This window comes from Sinohyriopsis cumingii, unplaced genomic scaffold (genome assembly GCF_028554795.1).
Source record: "Sinohyriopsis cumingii isolate HCF-2022 unplaced genomic scaffold, ASM2855479v2 utg001276l, whole genome shotgun sequence".
Taxonomy (NCBI): Eukaryota; Metazoa; Mollusca; class Bivalvia; order Unionida; family Unionidae; genus Sinohyriopsis; species Sinohyriopsis cumingii.
Genome location: NW_028315977.1, coordinates 230237 through 252379, shown reverse-complemented (window position 1 = coordinate 252379; position 22143 = coordinate 230237). Strand labels below are relative to the sequence as shown.

The 22143-nt window shown below is 33.9% G+C and overlaps 1 protein-coding gene across 7 annotated transcripts in view; it reads left to right on the top strand.

Moving 5' to 3' along the window:
- The window catches only part of LOC149772680 (BCAS3 microtubule associated cell migration factor-like), a 161874-nt gene that overhangs the window by 7053 nt on the left and 132678 nt on the right, over window positions 1-22143 (top strand). For all 7 annotated transcript variants that reach the window (XR_016417618.1, XR_016417617.1, XM_089947487.1 and 4 more), the window contains exons 3-8: window positions 4403-4478; window positions 7989-8089; window positions 12542-12623; window positions 15803-15866; window positions 19526-19636; window positions 19962-20038. Coding sequence is in view for 5 of the 7 variants with exons in the window: in XM_089947487.1 (XP_089803613.1) it covers window positions 4403-4478; window positions 7989-8089; window positions 12542-12623; window positions 15803-15866; window positions 19526-19636; window positions 19962-20038 (511 nt within the window). In the remaining 2 variants the exon portion in view is untranslated. The remainder of the gene's footprint in view (window positions 1-4402; window positions 4479-7988; window positions 8090-12541; window positions 12624-15802; window positions 15867-19525; window positions 19637-19961; window positions 20039-22143) is intronic.

The following is a 22143-nucleotide window of genomic DNA, read 5'->3' as shown; positions in this document are numbered from 1 at the left end:
CTGGCAAGCTTTCTCACATACCCACATTGGCTGAATCCGAGACTCGAACCAACGCAGACAGAGGTGAGATGGCAATGATCCGTAACGGAGAATGCTTTAGACCACTCGGGGCCCCATGAATTTAAATAGAAACCAGGAAGCATTTGTAAAGTGTTTAAAGAGCTTGAAGATGGTAAAGATCATTCTTATTATTAAAATATTTGGTGCATCATAAGAAAATAATGATGTATGCATCAGTAAAACTAATATCATCAAAATAAATATGATGTTACTGTTGCTGATTGTGTCGAAGATGTTATCATAATAAACTGATTGTATTGAAGATGTTATCATGATGAACTGATTGTATCAAAGACGTTATCATGATGAACTGATTGTATCGAAATGTTATCATGATGAACTGGTTGTATCTAACATGTCATAATGAACTGATTGTTTTGAAGATGTTATCATGATGAACTGATTGTATCGAAGATGTTGTTATGATGAACTGATTGTATTGAATGTTGTCATGATGAACTGATTGTATCGAAGATGTTGTCATGATGAACTGATTGTATTGAAGATGTTATCATAATGAACTAATTGTATCAAATATGTCATGATGAACTGATTGTATTGAAGATGTTATCATGATGAACTGATTGTATTGAAGATGTTATCATGGTGAACTGATTGTATCGAATATGTTGTCATGATGAACTGATTGTATCGAAGATGTTGTCATAATGAACTGATTGTATCGAATATGTTGTCATAATGAGCTGATTGTATCGGATATGTTGTCATAATGAACTGATTGTATTGAAGATGTTGTCATAATGAACTGATTGTATTGAAGAAGGTTGTCATGATGAACTGATTGTATCAACGATGTTAATATGATGAACTGATTGTATTGAAGATGTTGTCATGATGAACTGATTGTATTGAAGATTTATCGTGATGAACTGATTGTATTGAAGATTTATCATGATGAACTGATTGTATCGAAGATGTTATCATGATGAACTAATTGTGTTGAAGATGTTATCATGATGAACTGATTGTATCGAATATGTTGTCATAATGAACTGATTGTATTGAGGATGTTATCATGATGAACTGATTGTATCGAGGATGTTGTCATAATGAACTGATTGTATTGAAGATGTTGTCATGATGAACTGATTATATCGAAGATGTTGTCATGATGAACTGATTGTATTGAAGATGTTGTCATGATGAACTCATTGTATTGAAGATTTATCATGATGAACGGATTGTATCGAAGATGTTATCATGATGAATTGATTGTATTGAAGATGTCATGATGAACTGATTGTATTGAAGATTTATCATGATGAACTGATTGTATCGAAGATGTTATCATGATGAACTGATTGTATTGAAGCTGTTATCCTGATGAACTGATTGTATCGAATATGTTGTCATAATGAACTGATTGTATTGAGGATGTTATCATGATGAACTGATTGTATCGAAGATGTTATCATAATGAACTGATTGTATCGAAGATGTTGTCATAATGAACTGATTGTATTGAAGATGTTGTCATAATGAACTGGTTGTATTGAAGATGTTGTCATGATGAACTGATTGTATTGAAGATGTCATAATGAACTGATTGTATTGAAGATGTTGTCATGATGAACTGATTGTATTGATGATGTTAATATGATGAACTGTATTGAAGATGTTGTCATGATGAACTGATTGTATTGAAGATTTATCATGATGAACTGATTGTATTGAAGATGTTATCATGATGAACTGATTGTATTGAATATGTTGTCGTAATGAACTGATTGTATTGAAGATGTTGTCATGATGAACTGATTGTATCAAAGATGTTATCAAAATGAACTGATTGTATTGAAGATGTTGTCATGATGAACTATCGATGATGTTAATATGATGAACTGATTGTATTGAGGATGTTATCATGATGAACTGATTGTATTGAGGATGTTATCATGATAAACTGATTGTATCGAAGATGTTATGATGATGAACTGATTGTATTGAAGATGTTGTCATAATGAACTGATTGTATCGACGATGTTAATATGATGAACTGATTGTATCGAAGATGTTGTCATAATGAACTGATTGTATCGATGATGTTAATATGATGAACTGATTGTATCGAAGATGTTATCATGATGAACTGATTGTATTGAAGATGTTATCATGATGAACTGATTGTATTGAAGATGTTGTCATAATGAACTGATTGTTTCAAAGAAGATATCATGATGAACTTATTTTATTGAAGATGTTATCACTATGAATACCAGTACATTTCATTTCAGAAATTATAACATGCATATGTAGTCATAGTATAAAAACAAATAAATTTCTTAGGAAATGGAAGGAGATTAAAGTGAAACCACATCATAAATCTGTTCTTTTCGATGAAATAAACAATGTTATGTTTATCCATCCTGTCTTGTCTAAAGTTTCCAGGATGAATATGATCTGTTGTATGATAGAAAATTAAGCTTTATTCCAAATCATTCATGTGAAATGGCTCTTGCTAGTACAGTAGACCCTGTTTCGAAAGACAACCCACTCTGCCAAAAAAATTATGTTCTCTCAAGTCAGGTGGTCTCTCATAACAGGTCACAGTACTATATAATCAGTAAATTTGTGCATTGAGAATATGTTCTCAAGAAAGGTGGTCTTTCAAGACAAGTTTCACTGTATGATTTGAAAATGGCTCAGAGCTTTGGATAATCAAGATGTTGTGTTATTTGGTTTTAGGAAAGCTTTTGATGATCATAACATTTTACTTGAGAAATTAAAACATTTTACTTGTGGAATTAAAATCATTTAAAGACTTGCTAAGTAGCTAATCTTTAAATTGGTTGAAATCGTATTTGAAAGGAAGAAAACAAAAGTTGACATGAACAATACCACATCAAATGATAAATATTTGACACTTGAGTACATCAAGGATCTGTTTTAGGGCTACTACTGTTTGTTGTATATATGCATACAGGAATTATTGAGGCTGATATCCATGCCATTGACACAAAATTTTATGATATAAAAATACAGTTGAAAGAAACTTACATAATACTCTTGTGGAACTCTCTAAATAGTGTAAACATAATGGAGTGGTCATTAATTTAGGGAGAATTCAATTGATGCAGATAACCACACATCAGGATGTAACAGAATAAAAAAAATATATTTTCCACATAAATTAGAATGACGTGGAACTGAAACATATTGTGGTTGTTCCAGTAAAATTTACATTGGGTCATTAGTTTGTTTTCTGTCACCATCATGAAATAAAAACATTATCATTATTATTATTATTATTATTTTTTGTATTAGTATTGTGTTTTTTTTATTTTCAAAAAAAATTTGAATCAGCTTTTCTGATTTCTAAGATGGTTTTGTGACTAAGTCAGACTTTTTCTGCAATACGTTGTACCGGTACATAGCATGTACTGTCACCATTCATTCATGTTGTGTTGAGGACTAATAATATATATGTGCAAACTATATGTAATGCTATTCTAAGTCTTGACATTGTTTTGGCAAGAAAGGATACCTGCTGTTTAGAGGTGCACTATATGCTGCACTAGAGCAACGCTTTTCACCTTTTTGTCCCCTTCACAAGATGCCATCTCTTTCAAAAGGCAATCTTTCCCTTTCAGAGAGGTGGCCCATTTGAAGCCAACAAAAATGTGTTTCCTATTATATTGGTTTTAAAATTAGGGTGGTATGTATTTTTTTAAAAACATTTTTATTATGATGATTAGTATATATAATGTACTAAGCACTTCAAGTACTGGACTAAACCAGCTTGATTAGAATGCATGAATTAACTTTGGTAATTTTTTTTTTTAATTAAATTTTTTAACATTATATATTATAATGATTAATGTATATAATGTACTAAGTGCTTCAGGTACTGGGCAAATCCAGCTCGATTAGATGCACAAATCAATTTCAGGGCATGGTTAAGAAAGTTCTTAAACAAAAAAAATTAAACCCTGGGGGAAATGTATTAGGGTCATCATACCTGTATTTCAGGATTGTAACTATTTTAGGTTTAATGATTTGCATTTGCTTGAAAGGAAATGGTAGCTGAAATTTTTTATTAGCAGATAATTTAATCAGCCTCTTGCTTTTAGTAAAAACACTGTATGCAGAAATTTCCTAATATTTGTTTTCATATGTAGTGATTGGAGTAATGTCAAAGCAGTTTTATTTAGAGTATTTCTGCATAACAAAATGTTATATTGATTAAATTTTTTTTTGTACATGTATGACACATTTGTAGAAAACACCTGTACCAGAATGGGTAAAAGCCCAAATGGTTGGTTGCCAATATGAACTTTTCATAAAATGAACTTAATTTATATTGGTAAATTCTATTTTACAGGCTTACTCTGGAAGTTCTAGAGTAGAAGATAAAGAAAAAATTCAGTGGGTCAGATTTGAGCATTGTGACTCCAATGGTAAGGTCATCACTTGATGACTATAGCCTTTTACCATAAGTAGGTCACTTTGGCCTGCATTTCAGGCTTTTCTTGGTGGTGGATCATTTCTTTCTGATAATCCATTTCTAGTTTAAATTAAGCTGGCTTGATATACAGGAAGTAAATACAGGGTTCATATGGTCTTTGAAGGTCTTTGACAATTTGGGAAAAATGAGGTAGCATTTTCAAGACCTTGAAAGTTTGGGAAGTTTGGGAAAATTGAGCATATTACCCTGAGATCTTTAAAAGTCTTTGAAAATTGAAATAAACCCAAACATTTTAATTTCTTTCCGTAATCACAAATATGATTGTCCAAGGTTGTTAGATTTGGATAAAGTCAAGTTTTCCTGGTTTCTTTCTTTTGATGACCCGTTTAGTTTCATTTCATCATTAAACAATAATTGTAGTATTTTGCAGTCATTATTTTCTCATATACATAACTTGTATACAAAATGTTAGCGAAAATAGGTCTTGGAAATCAATGTTTGCGGTCTTTTAAAGTTTGGGAAAAGTCTGAATGTGTCATTCAGAATTCTGTATGAACCCTGAAACAATCAACCATGTAGAGCTATTTGAATTTTAGTTTCATATCTGCATGCACAACAGATTATGCACCTAGGTGTTTTCAGATGTCTTTATTAAATGGAACATTTCAGTACACTAAAGAATGCTACGGATGCTAGCTCCATATTCGTGAAACCCTTTGACTTGAGTATACACTCAAATGTTGTTACAGTGGATTATTTAGTTTTGCATGAAATAACTTCTCCCATTAAACAGTAGTCTTCAGCTAAATATATTGTAGCATTAAATCTCTATTATGTAAATTCCTGTCCTGTTAATAGCATTTCTGAAAGTAACTGGATTTTCTTCCACAGTGGAAACTTAGCTTGCAATTTGTCCATTTGCTGCTTATAGCAAACTGGAGACCTCAAAAAGACACACTATTGGCCTGAGATCTGAATGTTGTCACCACCTGAGTTAGTGGCTAGATTGGGATTGGTTCCTGACTAGAGACCCAATTACAGCCATAAGGGGCCCCGAGTGGCCAACTGGTCTAAAGCTCTCTCCATTATGGATCACTGCCATCTCACCTCTGTCCGCGTGGGTTCGAGTCTCAGATTCGGCTAATGTGAGTATGTGAGAAAGCTTGCTAGTAGCTTATCGTGGGTTGGTGAATCTTTCCAGGGTTTTCCCGGGTTCTTCCTCCAACATTAATACTGGCTGCCATATATAGCCTATTGTGTGCTGAAAAATGGCGTTAAACCCTACAACAACAACAGCCACAAACCCGACACCTTTCTATGTGCAGGCATGTAACATTTGGGATTGAGTGCACACCTGGAGCCAGAGCAGGTAGTTCTTCAGGAGCTGTGGTCTCTGAAAGAAGTGACTTTTCACATATGTATATTTGATTTAATTTAATTGTTTTTTTTTTGTAAGTTTAATTTTTTTATTCCATTACATGCTATTGTAATGTAACTTTATTTACTGGATTTGACATTGTCTAGAAATTCAGTTTAGTTCTGTTTGACCTGACTCTTTTGGAAACAACTAATAATGGAAATTTTGCATCTAATGCTGTCCGAGTTCCTGACCTTGAATCAGAACCAGTAAGAGTTGAAGTAAACAACTTTTTTAAAAAAAAATTTTATTCTTTCTCAGTGTAAGATTCATAAAGTGAAATCAAGGCCGTACTTGGAGTATATGACAAAATACATGTATCAGTTATGTTTTTCCTGAGGATTGACCCACATCCCAACATCTGTTTTGCGTTGTAACTAGATTTATTTTTGATGTTTTGAGAAATAATAATCATTATTGCCATAACACTTGATAAGTTAAATTATTTTATGTTGTGACCAGTTTTTGGGCTAATTATTTTATTTTTCTTCAAATTATTTGGGTTCTAAGAGATTATTTTTCCCTGTAAATACTTGTGCTCTAAATTAATTTTTGGACAAAGACAGGTAATGAAATTTATACAGAATTCAAATGGAATATTATTTTCGGTGATTTAGAAAGAACTGTTGACACATCAGTATGACACTGACCAAAGCATGCATCATTTTTTCGATTTCATCGGGATACAAACTCAGTTTCATTAGGACTTTTTATTACTAGGACTTCTGTTTTTTTAATTCTTGGATTATTTTTGGATTTGATTCGTAAAACCGTAAGTTCTTTTTCTCATTTTTACCTTGTTTTTCTAGGGAAATAAATTATTTATTAAATTTTACAAAGCTTGCTGTCGTCACTTTTTTCTTGTTACTGTTTGAAAGAGCCTAAACACGTAACACATAAACAGCCTAGAAATTTGGGCTATCTTCCTAGCCCAAGATGGTTGTGTCAGCCTCAAAAGTTGGCATTGTGTTATGATCACCTTTGACAAAATGTCAGTGGTAGTATACATCAGGCAGCACAGAGATATACAATCACGTCCCTACTCTTTGTGTGGAAGTCAGGATCATCCATCAGTAGGCAGTCTCACTCACAGAGTCTACCATATTCTGGAGAAAGGAATATTCTGGCAGAAAGGATGCCATAAAGGGACAATGTTGCACAAAATAGTCGGTGTTGATTTTATTTATGGAATGGATTAATGTGAGCTGCCATGTATGGAACACAAGTCTGGCAGAGAACATTTATGTGTGTGTGTGTGTATATATATATATATATATATATCTCAGTTGGATAGTGCACTAAACTAATAATAATAAAAATACTAACAAGATAATAATATATATATTGCATGTTATTTGTTCAAAAAGCAATTTTGAATGATGAACGTGTTTACATAGATCACCTAACCCTAACCCCTAACCCTAACACAAGTCTGGGAGGGAACATTTGTGGGTGTATATATATTATATCTCGGTTGGATAGTGCACAAAACTAATAATAATAATATTATTATATTTATTGTATGTTATTTGTTCAAAAAACCATTTTGAATGATGAACCTGTTTACATAGATCCCCTCTGTTTAAAGCTTAGTTATGCCTTTTTCCATAGATGCTCACTATGGACAGGTTTGATTATATATGGATTATAAAATAGAAGTTAGGTGAAATAAGGAATTTGAAGTTGAATTTTGGCCAGATATTATACATTGCGGGAAATAAAGGGCAAAACTTATCTCCTATGAACCTAACATTGTGTTTGGAACGTGTTATACTGTTACTTAGAGAGAATTCATTGCATGGTTATTGGTAGATTTTTCTGGTTGGATCTTGTATTTGGCACATGTTCAACCTAAGAAAAAAGATTTGAAGTTGTGAAAAATTGAAAAATGTAGCTAATGTCTTTTTTAACATTTTATTATATATCATTGTTCTGTGTAAGTTTCTAAAGCCAGAATGTTAAAATTATTGTCAATCAAAGTCACAGTGAAAGATATTGTTATCATATTTTCCTAGATTTCTGAGTATTTCAAATCATGTATATATTATGTTGAAATATTAACACATCAGCTATGTTAATATGCAGATATTGGAAAGAACCCTGATGTCAAATATACAGATTCAGATGGCTTGCCCATAATAGTGGTGCTGGGGTACATCAATGGAGTTCAGATCTGGCATGTAACAGTGAGTACAGCATTATGCATTTGACAGGAGCTTCTAAACAAAGTCAAGCATGGTCATTAGTCTCGCTATCTTATACATTCAGCCTATTATTTTACCAGAGTTAGTAAATTAGATATTTTGATAAAGCAGATAATTCCATAATTTTAACTGTTGTAACAGACCTTAAAAGTTTAATTTGTTGAAACTGTTTTGCTTATAGCAAAATTGGTTTTTTGCTTACTTGATAAATCACATTTCTTACTGAGTTCCAATTTACTTACTACGGGGATTTTTTTATACAGTGAGTACATAAGGATACTACACCTATCTATAATTATTACATCTATTCCATGTGAAATACTAATTTATTACTGCCTTCTCCCTTGAGAACTATGCTCACCTGTGGGGCCTAATACTGAATCATGTTGGCTGAGCCAGCTGGATTTGCATGTGGGGCACCTTGTGAGCATGGCATTTGGAATTTAATTTTTAAACAAGATTGATATGATATGATATTGAACTTAAAATTTTCTTCCATCGCTTTAAAATTACTTTCTTTTTTCATTAGAAATATTTTAAAGTTACTAACACACAGGGCCTCTGCGAGTGTGGGGCCTAATTTGGTCAAATCAGTCCATTGGCCTAGGGTGGGCCCTGGGAGAACTGTGGATATCAACTTTCCAGACAACTAATTAGGAGAACTGTGCATGCCTACCTACCAGACAATTCATTAGGAGAATTGTGCATGCAGTTCCAATAGGAAAAAGCACACATGCGTACTAACTTGGGTAGATTCAAAGTGAACCATAAAGATTTATTCTTGCCATCATAAGCACTTCAAGACATTATTTTGGTGTTAGCAGCTGTCTGATCATTCTCACTGCTAAAGTTTTATAACTTTTTTGCAAGTCGGATACAGTCGGGGTTTATAACGTTATGGGTCATAGGAGAGATAATGTATTCCATGAAACCCTTATTATTTCTTGGAATTGAAAGCTGTACTAGAAGTTATTTGAAATATATTACTTGAAAGATCCTTTTTAGGTGAATATCCACTTAAAGTTACTGAATTTGAATCATTGAAGACATCGGTCTGAAAAATATATGATTTTATTGTCTATTCCACTTGCGTGAGAATTGCATCATATCAATAGTCAGCATTTTTTTAAGGATTTTGGTTAAAATTTGTAAGTAATTCTTTGACCATAGGGTCAGTATCTAGGCATTATCCTTCTTGACTTTGCAGTTGTTGTTTCAGGTCACGTGTAAATTTGTCAGACTTTCAGATTCTGATTTAAGATAAAAGTGTTTGTGAATATTTTTGCAGTTTAATACAGTACTATGATTCAGTTAGGGCTGGTTAATTGATTATTGGTCTCAATTTATCAATAAATAATTAAGATTTAATGATTAATTAGTGAGACTAAAGGAGACACTTTAAAGTCTTAAGGGAATGAACGGAAACTTGCATAGACCTATCTTGAGTGCCTAATTGAATCATACATTGCACAAATGATGTGTTCATGGCACACATTGGATTGACCTATCTTACCAGTTTTGCACAGAATACAGTCTGTTAGTCACAGTGATATGACAGAGAATAATATGTCAAGTTCCACCTTTTCTAAACATTATTTATCAGACTGGACTTTGCAATTTGCTGAAGTTCTTGTTTACAATGTAGAATGTGCCTTATGTGTGGATTTGTTTGCGAAGGACACAAGAGAACTGGATTCTGTGAAAAATTTTGAAAGCCTGCAGAACATGGAGTATACAATTTGCAGCTGTTAAATTGTGTGTGAGGGTAATTGCCATTACATCGTAAGCCTAAATGTGCAGTCTCTAGGACAAATACAGCATTTAAATGTATTAGTTAAAACAGGAGGGCATTTTAAAGCCATTTATTGGTTTCCAAGACAAATACAGCATTATTAGTTAAAACAGGAGGGCATTTTAAAGCCATTTATTGGTTTCCAAGACAAATACAGCATTATTAGTTAAAACAGGAGGGCATTTTAAGGCCATTTATTGGTTTCCAAGACAAATACATCATTATTAGTTAAAACAGGAGGGCATTTTAAAGCCATTTATTGGTTTCCAAGACAAATACAGCATTATTAGTTAAAACAGGATGGCAATTTAAAAGCCATTTATTGGTCTCTAGGACAAATACAGCATTATTAGTTATAACAGGAGGGCATTTTAAAAGCCATTTATTGGTCTCCAGGACACATACAGCATTATTAGTTAAAACAGGAGGGCATTTTCAAAGCTATTTATTGGTCTCCAGGACAAATACAGCATTATTAGTTAAAACAGGAGGGCATTTTCAAAGCAATTTATTGGCATACTTTTGTTGTTCTTGTGACAGAAATTTGCCCATGTGTTTTTCAAGAAGTCTGCATATGTGAAGCACATAATTTTATTGTGTTCTTTCATCACCAATGCATTGTGACAGTCATACAAGTCTCCTTTGTTGTTTTTGTTATACATTTTTGGAATGTAAGCATCAGTAATGTATGCCCTTCCTGGAACAGTGTAATGTAGGTTTCACTATTGTTTTAGAATCTTTCTAAATGCTTCAGTCTTGACTATGGAAGCAGTTGCAACTCTAACTCATGATATTCAGCTATATCAAATCTAACTCATGATATTCAGCTATAGCATATCTAACTCATGATATTCAGCTGTAGCAAATTTAACTCATGTTATTCAGCTATAGCAACTCTAACTCATGATATTCAGCTATAGCAACTCTAACTCTTGATATTCAGCTATAGCAACTCTAACTCCTGTTATTCAGCTATAGCAACTCTAACTCATGATATTCAGCTATAGCAACTCTAACTCATGCTATTCAGCTGTAGCAACTCTAACTCATGTTATTCAGCTATAGCAACTCTAACTCATGATATTCAGCTATAGCAACTCTAACTCATGTTATTCAGCTATAGCAACTCTAACTCATGATATTCAGTTATAGCAACTCTAACTCATGTTATTCAGCTATAGCAACTCTAACTCATGTTATTCAGCTATAGCAACTCTCTAACTCGTGTTATTCAGCTGTAGCAAATCTGACTCATGATATTCAGCTATAGCATGTGTGATTTAAATGACTTTCTAATGTTTTGTCTGTCAACATTTGGTCAGTGTCAGTTGAACTTGTGGTGGTTTAGCATGTGTTGCAGGTGCACCTGCATTAATGATAGTTCCATATTTTTTCTCAGAGTGCTGTTGCAGATTAATTGTATTTCCATTGTACTTGATTCAGGCTCAACAAAAATCGCATTTTGTCATTTGAGTTATCAAATTTTTCTGGAGCATCTTTGCTTTCAGTCTAAAAATAATTTTTTTTCCAAAGAGTGCTTTAAGTTTGATGATTGAAAATCACATGATCTGTTCTTTCATGTTCCAGACCAGTCAAAATCACATGATCTGTTCTGTCATGTTCTGGACAAGTGAAATGACATGATCTGTCCTATCGTTTTCTAGACAAGATAAAATCGTATGATTTGTTCTGTCATGCTTTGGACAATTGAAAATCACATATCATCTGTTCTGTGTTCTGGAAAAGAGAAAATCATGATCTGTTCTGTCATCATTTGGACAAGTGAAAATCCCATAAGATCTTTCTTGTTCAGGACAAGTGAAAATTACATAACCTTTTCTGTAATGTTCTGGACATGTCAAAATCACATGATCTGTTCGTCCATACTCTAGACAAGTGCAAATTACATCAGATCTGTTTTATCTTGGCTTTAAGCAAGTGTTGGAAACTTGAAATGCTGAAAGCTCATTACAATGGGTGTTTTACAAATTGGACCAGTTAACAACTGACATTGATCAAGTTCTGAGGCATGGTTATGTTTTAGTATGACCATTTGACTCCACTGGTACTTGAATAGGGGTGCCCAGAGTGGCCGAGTGGTCTAAAGTGCTTTCCGTTACGGATCACTGCCATCTCACCTCTGTCTGCATGTGTTCGAGTCTTGGATTCGGCCAATGTGGGTATGTGAGAAAGCTTGCCAGTAGCTTCTCGTGGGTCGTGGTTCTTTCCGGGGATTTCCGGGGTTCTTCCTCCACCATTAATTCTGGCTGCCATGTATAGCCTATCATGTGCTGAAAAATGGCGTTAAACCCTACAACAACAACAACTTGAATAAGGCATGGTTGTATTTTAGTATGACCATTTGTTCCCATTGGTACTTGATTAGAGCAATCTTTATCCTTATATACGAGAATTTGCAGTTCCCTCTAGCTAAAGAAAAATATGCTAAGGAAGTTATTTGTTCAGATATCATGGTTTATGATAGGAGAAATAGCAAAATGTGTATACATATAATGTTTGAAATTTCTTTTTGTGTTTACTTCTAGTCAAGTAATTAGAGGCATTCATACATGATTATTTCCAGCTGAAAAACAGCAAAGCAGTCTTGATATTCTGCATTCATTTACTTGTATCTGTTCCAGCCAAAGGGTGAAGCTCAGGAAGTGATGTCACTGAGACAGGGACCAGTCAAAATTCTGCGAATACTACCATCCCCAGATCAATGTGAGATACTATGTTGTTTTTGTACGATGTTATAATCCTTCATTACTACTTTCCTTCTTTCCATGGACTCAGTATTAATTATCTCATGTCATTATCTCACAAGAAATACATTGTATTGTCTTTTGTTTTATGCATTTTTTTTTTTGTTGTTGTTGTTGTAGGGGTTGACGCCATTTTTCAGCACATGATAGGCTATACATGGCGGCCAGTATTAATGGTGGAAGAAGAACCCAGGAAAACCCCAGAAAGAACCACCGACCCACGAGAAGCTACTGGCAAGCTTTCTCACATACCCACATTGGCCGATTCCGAGACTAGAACGCAGGCAGACAGAGGTGAGATGGCAGTGATCCATAATGGAGAGCGCCTTAGGCCACTCTGGGGCCCCCTATGCATTGTTTTATTATTTTTATTATGAATTAATAACTAAGGTAATTTTTTTAACATAATTGATAACAGATTCTTAGATGATAGAAAAGTCTTAGTATGCCAAGCTTTAAAAGTTTTATTGGCCACAAAATTTTGAATTTGATGATTGATTTTGTACAAAAAATGTATGAAAAATGACATTGTAATGTAGCAAGCAATTGATTCCATGTGTGCTTAAGGAAGGATGTAGAGAGCAAATAAGGGAGGTTTTGCATTAGTGGTTAATGTGATGAACTCATGACCAAAAAGAGAGGTAACTAATGGAGGTTTTACATGAGTATTTAATGTGATGAACTCATGACCAAAAATGGCAACAGTGGAGGTTTTTCATGAGTGGTTAATGTGATAACTCATGACCAAAAAGAGTGGCAACTAATGGAGGTTTTGCATGAGTGGTTAATGTGATGGACTTGTGACCAAAAAAGACAGGCAAAAATAATTGAGGTTTTGCATGAATGGTTAATGCAATGGACTTGTGACCAAAAAGAGTGCAGGTTCAGACCTTTTGTGTTCTGTGGCAAGACACTTTATTTCAGCTGCTTCACCACTAAGTAACCTACTTGTTTTGCTGTGCTATAAAATACCAAATATATTTGTGATATATTTAATAATTCCCTGAAGTCTTTATGTCTGTTAATAATAACTCAGGGTCGTGCTGGGCTTCACCAATATTGTAAATTATTATTTGTTTTCTTTATTGGAGACAAAATATACCATCTGGTGATCTTTTTTGCAACATTATTTTTTGCTGTTAAAAATTGTATATACAGTCTTGGGTTAGGAGTTGAGAAATTCAAAAGCACCATGACAGAAAAAGCAGCAAACTTGGATATAAAATTTCATCTGAATCTTTTGTTACATAAAAAATCATTTTTTCATATTGACAAACCACCCTAACATGGCATTGTTATTTCATAATCCACTTATGCAAACCGAAGACCTTTCATCAAAGAAAACCAGCAACAAAACATATTTATTGTGCTGTGAAAGTTTTCTGTTTGCAACAAAAAAGTTCATGCTTACAATCGCTACCAATGGCAGTTTAAAACCCAAATTAAAGTTCCAATACTTTGACATAATAGATATCTGGCCATCAGGTTAAATGAAGGTGGGACATTTTGCAAGAACTTTTTAATTTGTTCAAATGTTTCCATTTCCCTATGAATAGCCTCATCCCCTTGGTAGCCTCAGCATCATGGTAGTTGTCTCAAGCTGACCAAAATCTAGGCCAATTTAAGAGCATGTACATTTAGCATATAAACAACTATACAGCCACGTGTTAAATAGATAATAAATGTCACAGTGAATTGTTTTAGGAAATGTTTGTTGACAATGGGATATAGATCATACGAGGACCACTGTTTTTTATATACATGTTTTAGTTGTGTTTTCTAGTGGGATTTGACTGATAGTGATACATGGATTTTCAATTATGATCAAATACTTGAATTCATGGATTCTTCATATGCATGTATATTATTTAACACATGGAGTGTACTACACAAAAATAAGTTGTCAATAGATAAGTGTATTTCAGACTAGTTGTCGTCATTTAATCAAAATTTCCATATATTTTTCTATGCCTAAATCCTAGTCACTGACAACAGGTCATCTCTGAGTTGTAAAAATTTAACTTGTATGCAAAATTTCAATTTATTTTCAGTCCCCACCCCCAATTATCTAAACATCTGCTTATGTTAATAATATAACGTTGGTTCCAAGGATGTCAAGATAAATGGATAGTACTGTATCATGAATTTAAAAATTTGTGACAAAATATTGAGGCTGGCTATTTTTGTGGAGACAACTTTTTAAAAGCCAGTGCCATCTCTGATAACTTCATGATTTTTATTTTGTAATCAAAGATACATGTAAGTTATAAGATAGTGCTCTCTCTAAATTGTATAATTTATTGTAATTTTTTAATGTCCAGGTACAAAATTATTAGTACTGTATATTGAAGTTTTACCCCAAAAGGGGGCCCCAGGAGGTTATGTGGTCTGAGACACTCACCTTTTTAGATCCTTTGAAATCTCACCTCTGTCCATGTGGGTTTGAGTCTCAACTTGGCCAATGTGGGTATGTTAGAAAGCTTGCCAGTTGTTTCTCATGGGATGTTGGTTCTTCCCAGGGTTTTCCTGGGTTCTTCCTCCATAAGGTATACTGGCTGTCATGCATATCCTATCATGTACTGAAGAATGGTGTTACATCCACAGAACCAAACCAAACCATTTACCCCAAAATATGGTTTAGACACTTTCCCTAAAGGGTGTTGTGGAATGGAGGGCAGACCTGACAGGTATTGAAGACTGTTTATGATGGGTTATTTTGTGCATTAAGAATGCTTACATAATGAAAGTAACACGTGGATATTTTGAAAATTGTTTTTTCTTTTGAACAATTACATGTTTTACTGCATGTATCTAAATCTATTTAGACAAATTTATTTAGCATTTCTTTCCCTATGCAGAAATGCTTCATAAAGAAGACCAATCATAGAACTTGAGAAAAGTTGTCTTTGTAATGAAGTTGCCATAGTAATGAGATGTACTAAATACTGAGACAGACTTAAGGTTCTCTGAATTGTTCATGGTTTTAGTGGGGTGTTCTTAAAAAAGAAGGGAATCATTAGGTGGAATTCTATGGTACCAGCTGACATTTGACTTGTATGTTAAAAGAATAAAATTGAAGTAGAATCCTGCAGTAGCCCTGGTTCTCTTAGTAACTAATGATTATGTATTTAATTTCAGTACTTGGACATGTAGACAAGTATTCAGAAAAGCGCCCCTTAGTGGCCATGTGTGACTCCTCTTGGTAAGAAAACCCAAAATTTACACATGAGAAATTATGTATAGTTTGCAATCAGACTGTGTGTACCACTGCAAATATCTCTAAGTCTCTTTCAGAGAGTCAGAGTTATTCTTTTGTTAACATATTACATAACTAATTTTTTTCTATGATTTTAGATTGTATTGTAAGATCATGTTACTTGGAGTTAAACATGTTACATTAATTAGACCTGAGTGCAGGATATTGGTATTGCAGTGTGAAAAACATGACCTACCTGATGTTTTAAATGTTCTTTATTAAATTTATGGTAAGAGACCTGACTTTGTTTATAACTTTGAATGTTCTGGAAATGAATTTAATGGAAATCTGACCCTCATCCTGGCCATCTGATTGTGTCTTGTGTTTTAAAAATAGGGTTAATTATATTAGAATTACACATTCTTGTCTTAACATCTGAGGTGGAATCAATCTTTTAGTTATATTGTTTTAATTTGAGAGGATTTATTTATTTAAATTATTTACTGGAATTAAACAGTGCTCAATAAGACTTTCAGATTAAATAACTATTTTGAGATTATTTTGAATTCATTTAGAGACATTTTGGATTATATCATTGTGATACATCTAGACTGTTATTCATCAACACTGTTGCAGACTATTGGTACATCAGCATTTTCAAGATTGGAATTCATTCTGAACACAACAGGAATTCATTTGGAATACTCTATACTTTTGGACTTGTGTTACTTAGTTTAAGACAATAAAGTCATAACATCATATTTAAGTATTGGTGTAAATATAGGTTGAAGGCCATCAGTTTTTATTTAGCTCCCATATCTTTTTTGTATCTTATCTGATTTGTTCTAAAGATTACACACACCTATCCTATCTGATTTGTACTAAAGATTACACACACCTCTTAATTCATGCAGGTGACAAGTGTACGTTATAGTGATGTAATCACTTCATCACTGTTGTGATTTCATTCATATCATCTTGGCAGCATAGTGCCTGGAAATATCATGATCGGATGTTGTTATAATTACAGCATGCACTTTTTAATTAGAGAATGAAAAGAAAATATATATTTATATTATCAGTTGAGATGAATAAAATGTATGTATTTGCTGAAATTATCAAGCATTTATGATTGGCCATAATTTGACTAAACCATGATTCTGATCCTAGTTAGCATTTTCTGATTAATAAAAGTGGCATAGTGGGAAAATTAACTCAGCAATATGCATGTACACATATCTTGATGTGTATAGCAAGAATGATATAATTATTATAATCTTAAACCGGCAAAATTTTAGTGTTTTTTTATGCTTCTTTAATTGTTCATATTTTAGGGCAAACTTCTGATGTTTTAGATTGTTTTTGGCTCAGAATTATGCAAACATATATGTGTTTTGCCAAAAGTTAAATACTTGGAGGTTTCATTTGCATTATTTCTAAATGCTCCAGTATCCATTTTCTGTCAATAAAAGATCAATAATGAGAGCTCATTTCAGATTAAATTTATGATTTGAGTGCAACAATATATTTGGAGTCCTGGAAAGCAGTCATTGAAATGGTTCATTGAGCATCATAGATTTAATATCAGTCAGCTCAAGAGTGTATTAATTGTATGACAAATGTTATTTTTGTTGCTAGAAAGTAGTGTAAAGAAATAAGTTTCAGTTTGCCAGTCCATAAGGCCAGTAAGTGTATGGTATTGTATTAGTAAAGTGATCTTGTATCTGTTGAACTTGTCATGGCAGGATAGGGTATGTTTTTGAACTGATGTAACTAAACTTTGTATTTGGTAAATAGGCTGATATGAAGACCTTGGATAGGTTTTATTATGAACAGTATGTGTGCATATTTATGAGGTGATGTTGAATCTGATCGGCTGTGGGAACTGAGAGGAGGATTTTTGTGACACTAGTGACTGTTATTTCAATAGGATTTTGATCAAACTTGTTAAATAGGCCTATATCATCAATGTCTCAGTTGCGTGTGATTATGGGCAAGATACCGACATTATTTCTGACCAGATTTTGATGAAGCTTGTTAAATGGCATTTTATTATCAAGATGCTGAACTTGTTTATGAGCAGGGTCTACATATATTGAAGTTATTTTGTATTGTTGATTGGCTGAGCTAGTCACCAATTTGGATATCACATTTCAATTTGTCTTTCCTCCAGCTTGGTGAATAAGCTTACATCATCACTGTCTTGGACAGGTCATATCATGAGATTTGTACATGTTATTGACATGATCTTACATTATATTGCCTGAGCTTGTTCCTCACTAGATCAAGGCAATATTTCTCATTCATTTTTTTATAGCCCTCTTGGGTAATTTATTTAATGCATTTAAATACTACACCTTTGCCATATATGATGTCATTTTCAATGTCACGATGTGTAATTGTCACCAGCTTTTTCAAACAATGGTGGCATTTCATCCACCATCGGTCCTTCCTTATGTTGCACTTTCATTTTACTCTATAATTTTAAAGCCACTTACGGTTAAAGAATGAAATTTTGTATAGTTGTAGATAGTGATTAGAATGTTTGATGTGCAATACATTCTGGGTAGGATTGAGGGGTCATGTCCTGTTTTCAAGGTCATAGCACAAAATTTGTTATCCATCACAGTTTTCCTTTTGCTCTAGAACTCTAAAGTATTTTGAGATTAAAAGATGAAACTTTCTGTATTTATACATCTTCAGTAGAGTTTGTATTTTCATCACACTTTCACGTCTGCTTTATAACTTTAAAAAATGTTTAGTATAAGGAAGGAGACTTGGTATTCATATACATCACCACTAGAAGGTGTGTCATCACATTGAGGATTCACTATCATTTCTGCTTCATAATTTCAAAGCTATTAGAAGTTAAAGGATGAAACTTGGTATACTTGTACATCATCACTTGAAGGTGTGTCACATCTGCCTTGCATTAGGAGTTCCCTTTTCAAGGTCAAGGTCATAGCTTAATATTTTACAATATTGTTGCACTGTCTTTTGTTCCATGATTTTAAAGCCATTGTATATTAAGGGAACAAGCTTTGTATACTTGCACATTATAGCTAATGTTTCAGATACCCAGGTGATGCTGTCTTCATGGTCAATATTGCAGTTTAAAGTTTCCTTGTCTCACGTTTACTTCCACTCTTTAATTTGATGCCTTTTGAAATTAAGGGATGATGAGCTCACCATTTAGGTGGAAAGGGGGGGGGGGCTCACTGAATTTGCTTTTAACCTTTGTGTCAGAAGCAAATTGATATGGGTTGAAGAACATAATTATTGTTGTTGTTGTAGGGTTTAACGCCATTTTTCAGCACATGATAGGCTATACATGGTGGCCAGTATTAATGGTGGAGGAAGAACCCGGGGAAAACCCCTGGAAAGAACCTACCCACAAGAAGCTACTGGCAGGCTTTCTCACATTGACCCACATTGGCCGAATCTGAGACAAGAACCCACGCAGTCAGTGGTGAGATGGCGGTGATCCGTAATGGAGAGCGCTTTAGAACACTGGGCCACTTGGGGCCCCAAAGAACATAATTAAACAGTAGTCATGCCAGAACATAATTAAAACAGTCATGCCAGAACATAATTAAACAGTAGTCATGCCAGAGGATAATTGCTTGTTGGTGTTGACTTGAATTTGTGTTTAATTTACTTTTCAGTGCTGGTCATCCTTACTGTTCAGTTAAGTTTGTTTCCTTGTGGACATCAGATGAGGTTCACTGTGTAAATTTTAAAACCTTGGTTGTTCAAAATATTGAGTGCAATAAACGGTAAGTCTTAGCCCATGAAATGCATTTTTTGTAAATATACACAGCCATCTTTAGTTTTGTAACAGATCTTTAAATAATCAGGTCAAACTTTATTTTGAAAATGTTAAATTTTGTTTTTAAATGTAAAGATTTATTTTGAAATAGTTGTCTTGAAAAATATTTGTTTTACAAAAAAATTGTGTGATCCTCCTTTTTTGGAATATATTTGGGTTGTTTCTCCATAAAGTTCTTCTTTCATTAGTAAATTTATGCAGTTTCTTCTACATGTATGTTATTATGATTATTAAATAAATGGCACTATACTTTAAGGCGTTATTTTTTTCAGGTATATTGTGATCACATTTCTTGAGAAACTGTGTGTTTATGATGCCAATCGGTTCAGACAGCTGTTCTGGATAACAAGTAAGAGGCTGTTTGACAGTGTTTATGCTTAGAATATTATCAGCAATTATATTATAGAATTATTATAAAATGCTTTGCACTTATTACAATATACAATACAGTTATTGCAGTATAATACAGATACTGCAATAGAATGTACTGGTACTGCAATATATAAAGTATGGATATTGCAAAATAATATAGTTATTACACTATACTGTACAGTTATTACACATGCTGTACAGTTTTCACATATTGCTATTCAGTTATTACAGTATACAATACAATTATTGCAGTATAATACAGTTCCAGTAATGTAGTCATTGCAATATAATGTAGTTATTACAAAATACTTAGGTTATTAAAACATACTGTACAGTTTTTACAATATGGTATACAGTTATTACAGTATAATACAGTTATTGCAGTAGAATATACAGATTTTACATATACTCTAAAGTTTTTGCAATATACTATTATTACTATATATTATACAGTTATTGCAATATATTATACAGTTATATCAATATTCTGTTTTTTTATTCATGATACTGTGTTAAGTATCTGCTCCATTCATTACTAAACCTGAAACTTGAATCCGACATTCCTTTTACTTTGTGAACATCTTTGTATGCCCCCCTTTTTGTAGTATGTTGATCTAGGTCATCACCCACTCTCTTTCTGATAAGAAGTTATGCTTGTGCTAAACATGTTGTGTCATTAGTACTTCCAGCCAGGGAGTTTTCAGTGAGTGTGCTTGCACTCCTTCTCATCCCAGTATTAAGGCTTCTTCCTGGGTTTTTGGGGACTTAGAAAGAAATGTCTGCTCCTTCTCATTAGTGTTCAGTCTGATCAGTAAAGTATAAGGCCCAAAGATCAGTGTGGTCCTGTATAAGGAAGAAGAGTGAGACATTCCATCACTAATTTGGTTCTTAGCTCAATGGCTTGCAAGAGCTATTTCCAACCCCCCATGAGAGGCAGGGTCACCACCCTCTCACAGCAGGTTGCCTTTAGGCGGTCACACAATTATTTATGAGGAGGAATGCTCCTACAAATTAAAGTCTGATCATCAGGTGCTAGGCAACAGTTATGGAAACTTTTTGGTACAGCAGCAGGTTAAGGGTCAAGACACCCATCCCCCCTTGTCCGACTACCTGTAAACCTCATTGGGGGATTGAGAGTTGTCATACAGACACTTGACGAGAAGGGGATGAGATGGATATCACACCTTTTCCCCTGATCTTTCTGAATCCCTATGGGATGGATAATTCATCTCCTCCTGGAAAGTGACTTATGCTTCCCTTTCATACTGCCATTTACTACAGGAACCTGTCATCAAGGTGAGGTTGATGTTACCAGCCAAAGCTTGACATCATCCCTTCACATCATCTAGCCCTAGAGAAAGGAGAGAGGTAGGCCCTCTTCTCTAGAGTGCTTCATGAAAGGAGATAGGTAGGCCCTCTTCTCTAGAGTGCATCATGAAAGGTGAGAGGTATGCCCTCTTCTCTTGAGTGCTTCATGAAAGGAGAGAGGTAGGCCCTCTTCTCTAGAGTGCTTCATGAAAGGAGAGAGGTAGGCCCTCTTCTCTAGAGTGCTTCATGAAAGAAGAGAGGTAGGTCCTCTTCTCTAGAGTGCTTCATAAAAGAAGAGAGGCATCATATTCCTTGGACAGTCCTCCTACTATGCAGGTGGAGTCTCAGAACGAGGCTCCCCATATTCCCATGTCCCCATCACATGAAGGATGAAAGAGACAGGTCTCCCCCAGGGTGCCAACAAATCTTGCCTCCCTGCAGTAGGAGCAAGATAAAGACATTCTGTTATAATAATAAAATCTGACACGCACTGATAAATGTTCAAGTTCTGGTGATTTCTGATTCATTTATTTTGGTAATCTGTTCAATTTAATATTTTAATTTGTGTTAGTTATCCTTAGAAACATCATGTTCCAAAATGAAATTTTTCACTCTCGTAAATGTGGAAGCTGTAATTTGATTAGAGAATTGAAAGGCAGTATTTGACTTTGTATTGATGATTTGTCTGATCTCAGTTGTGCTGGAGATGTCCATTTTAAGCAGGTTGCTTTGAGATGAAGTTGAGAAAAATATTTGCCTGAGTTATTCAGCCTC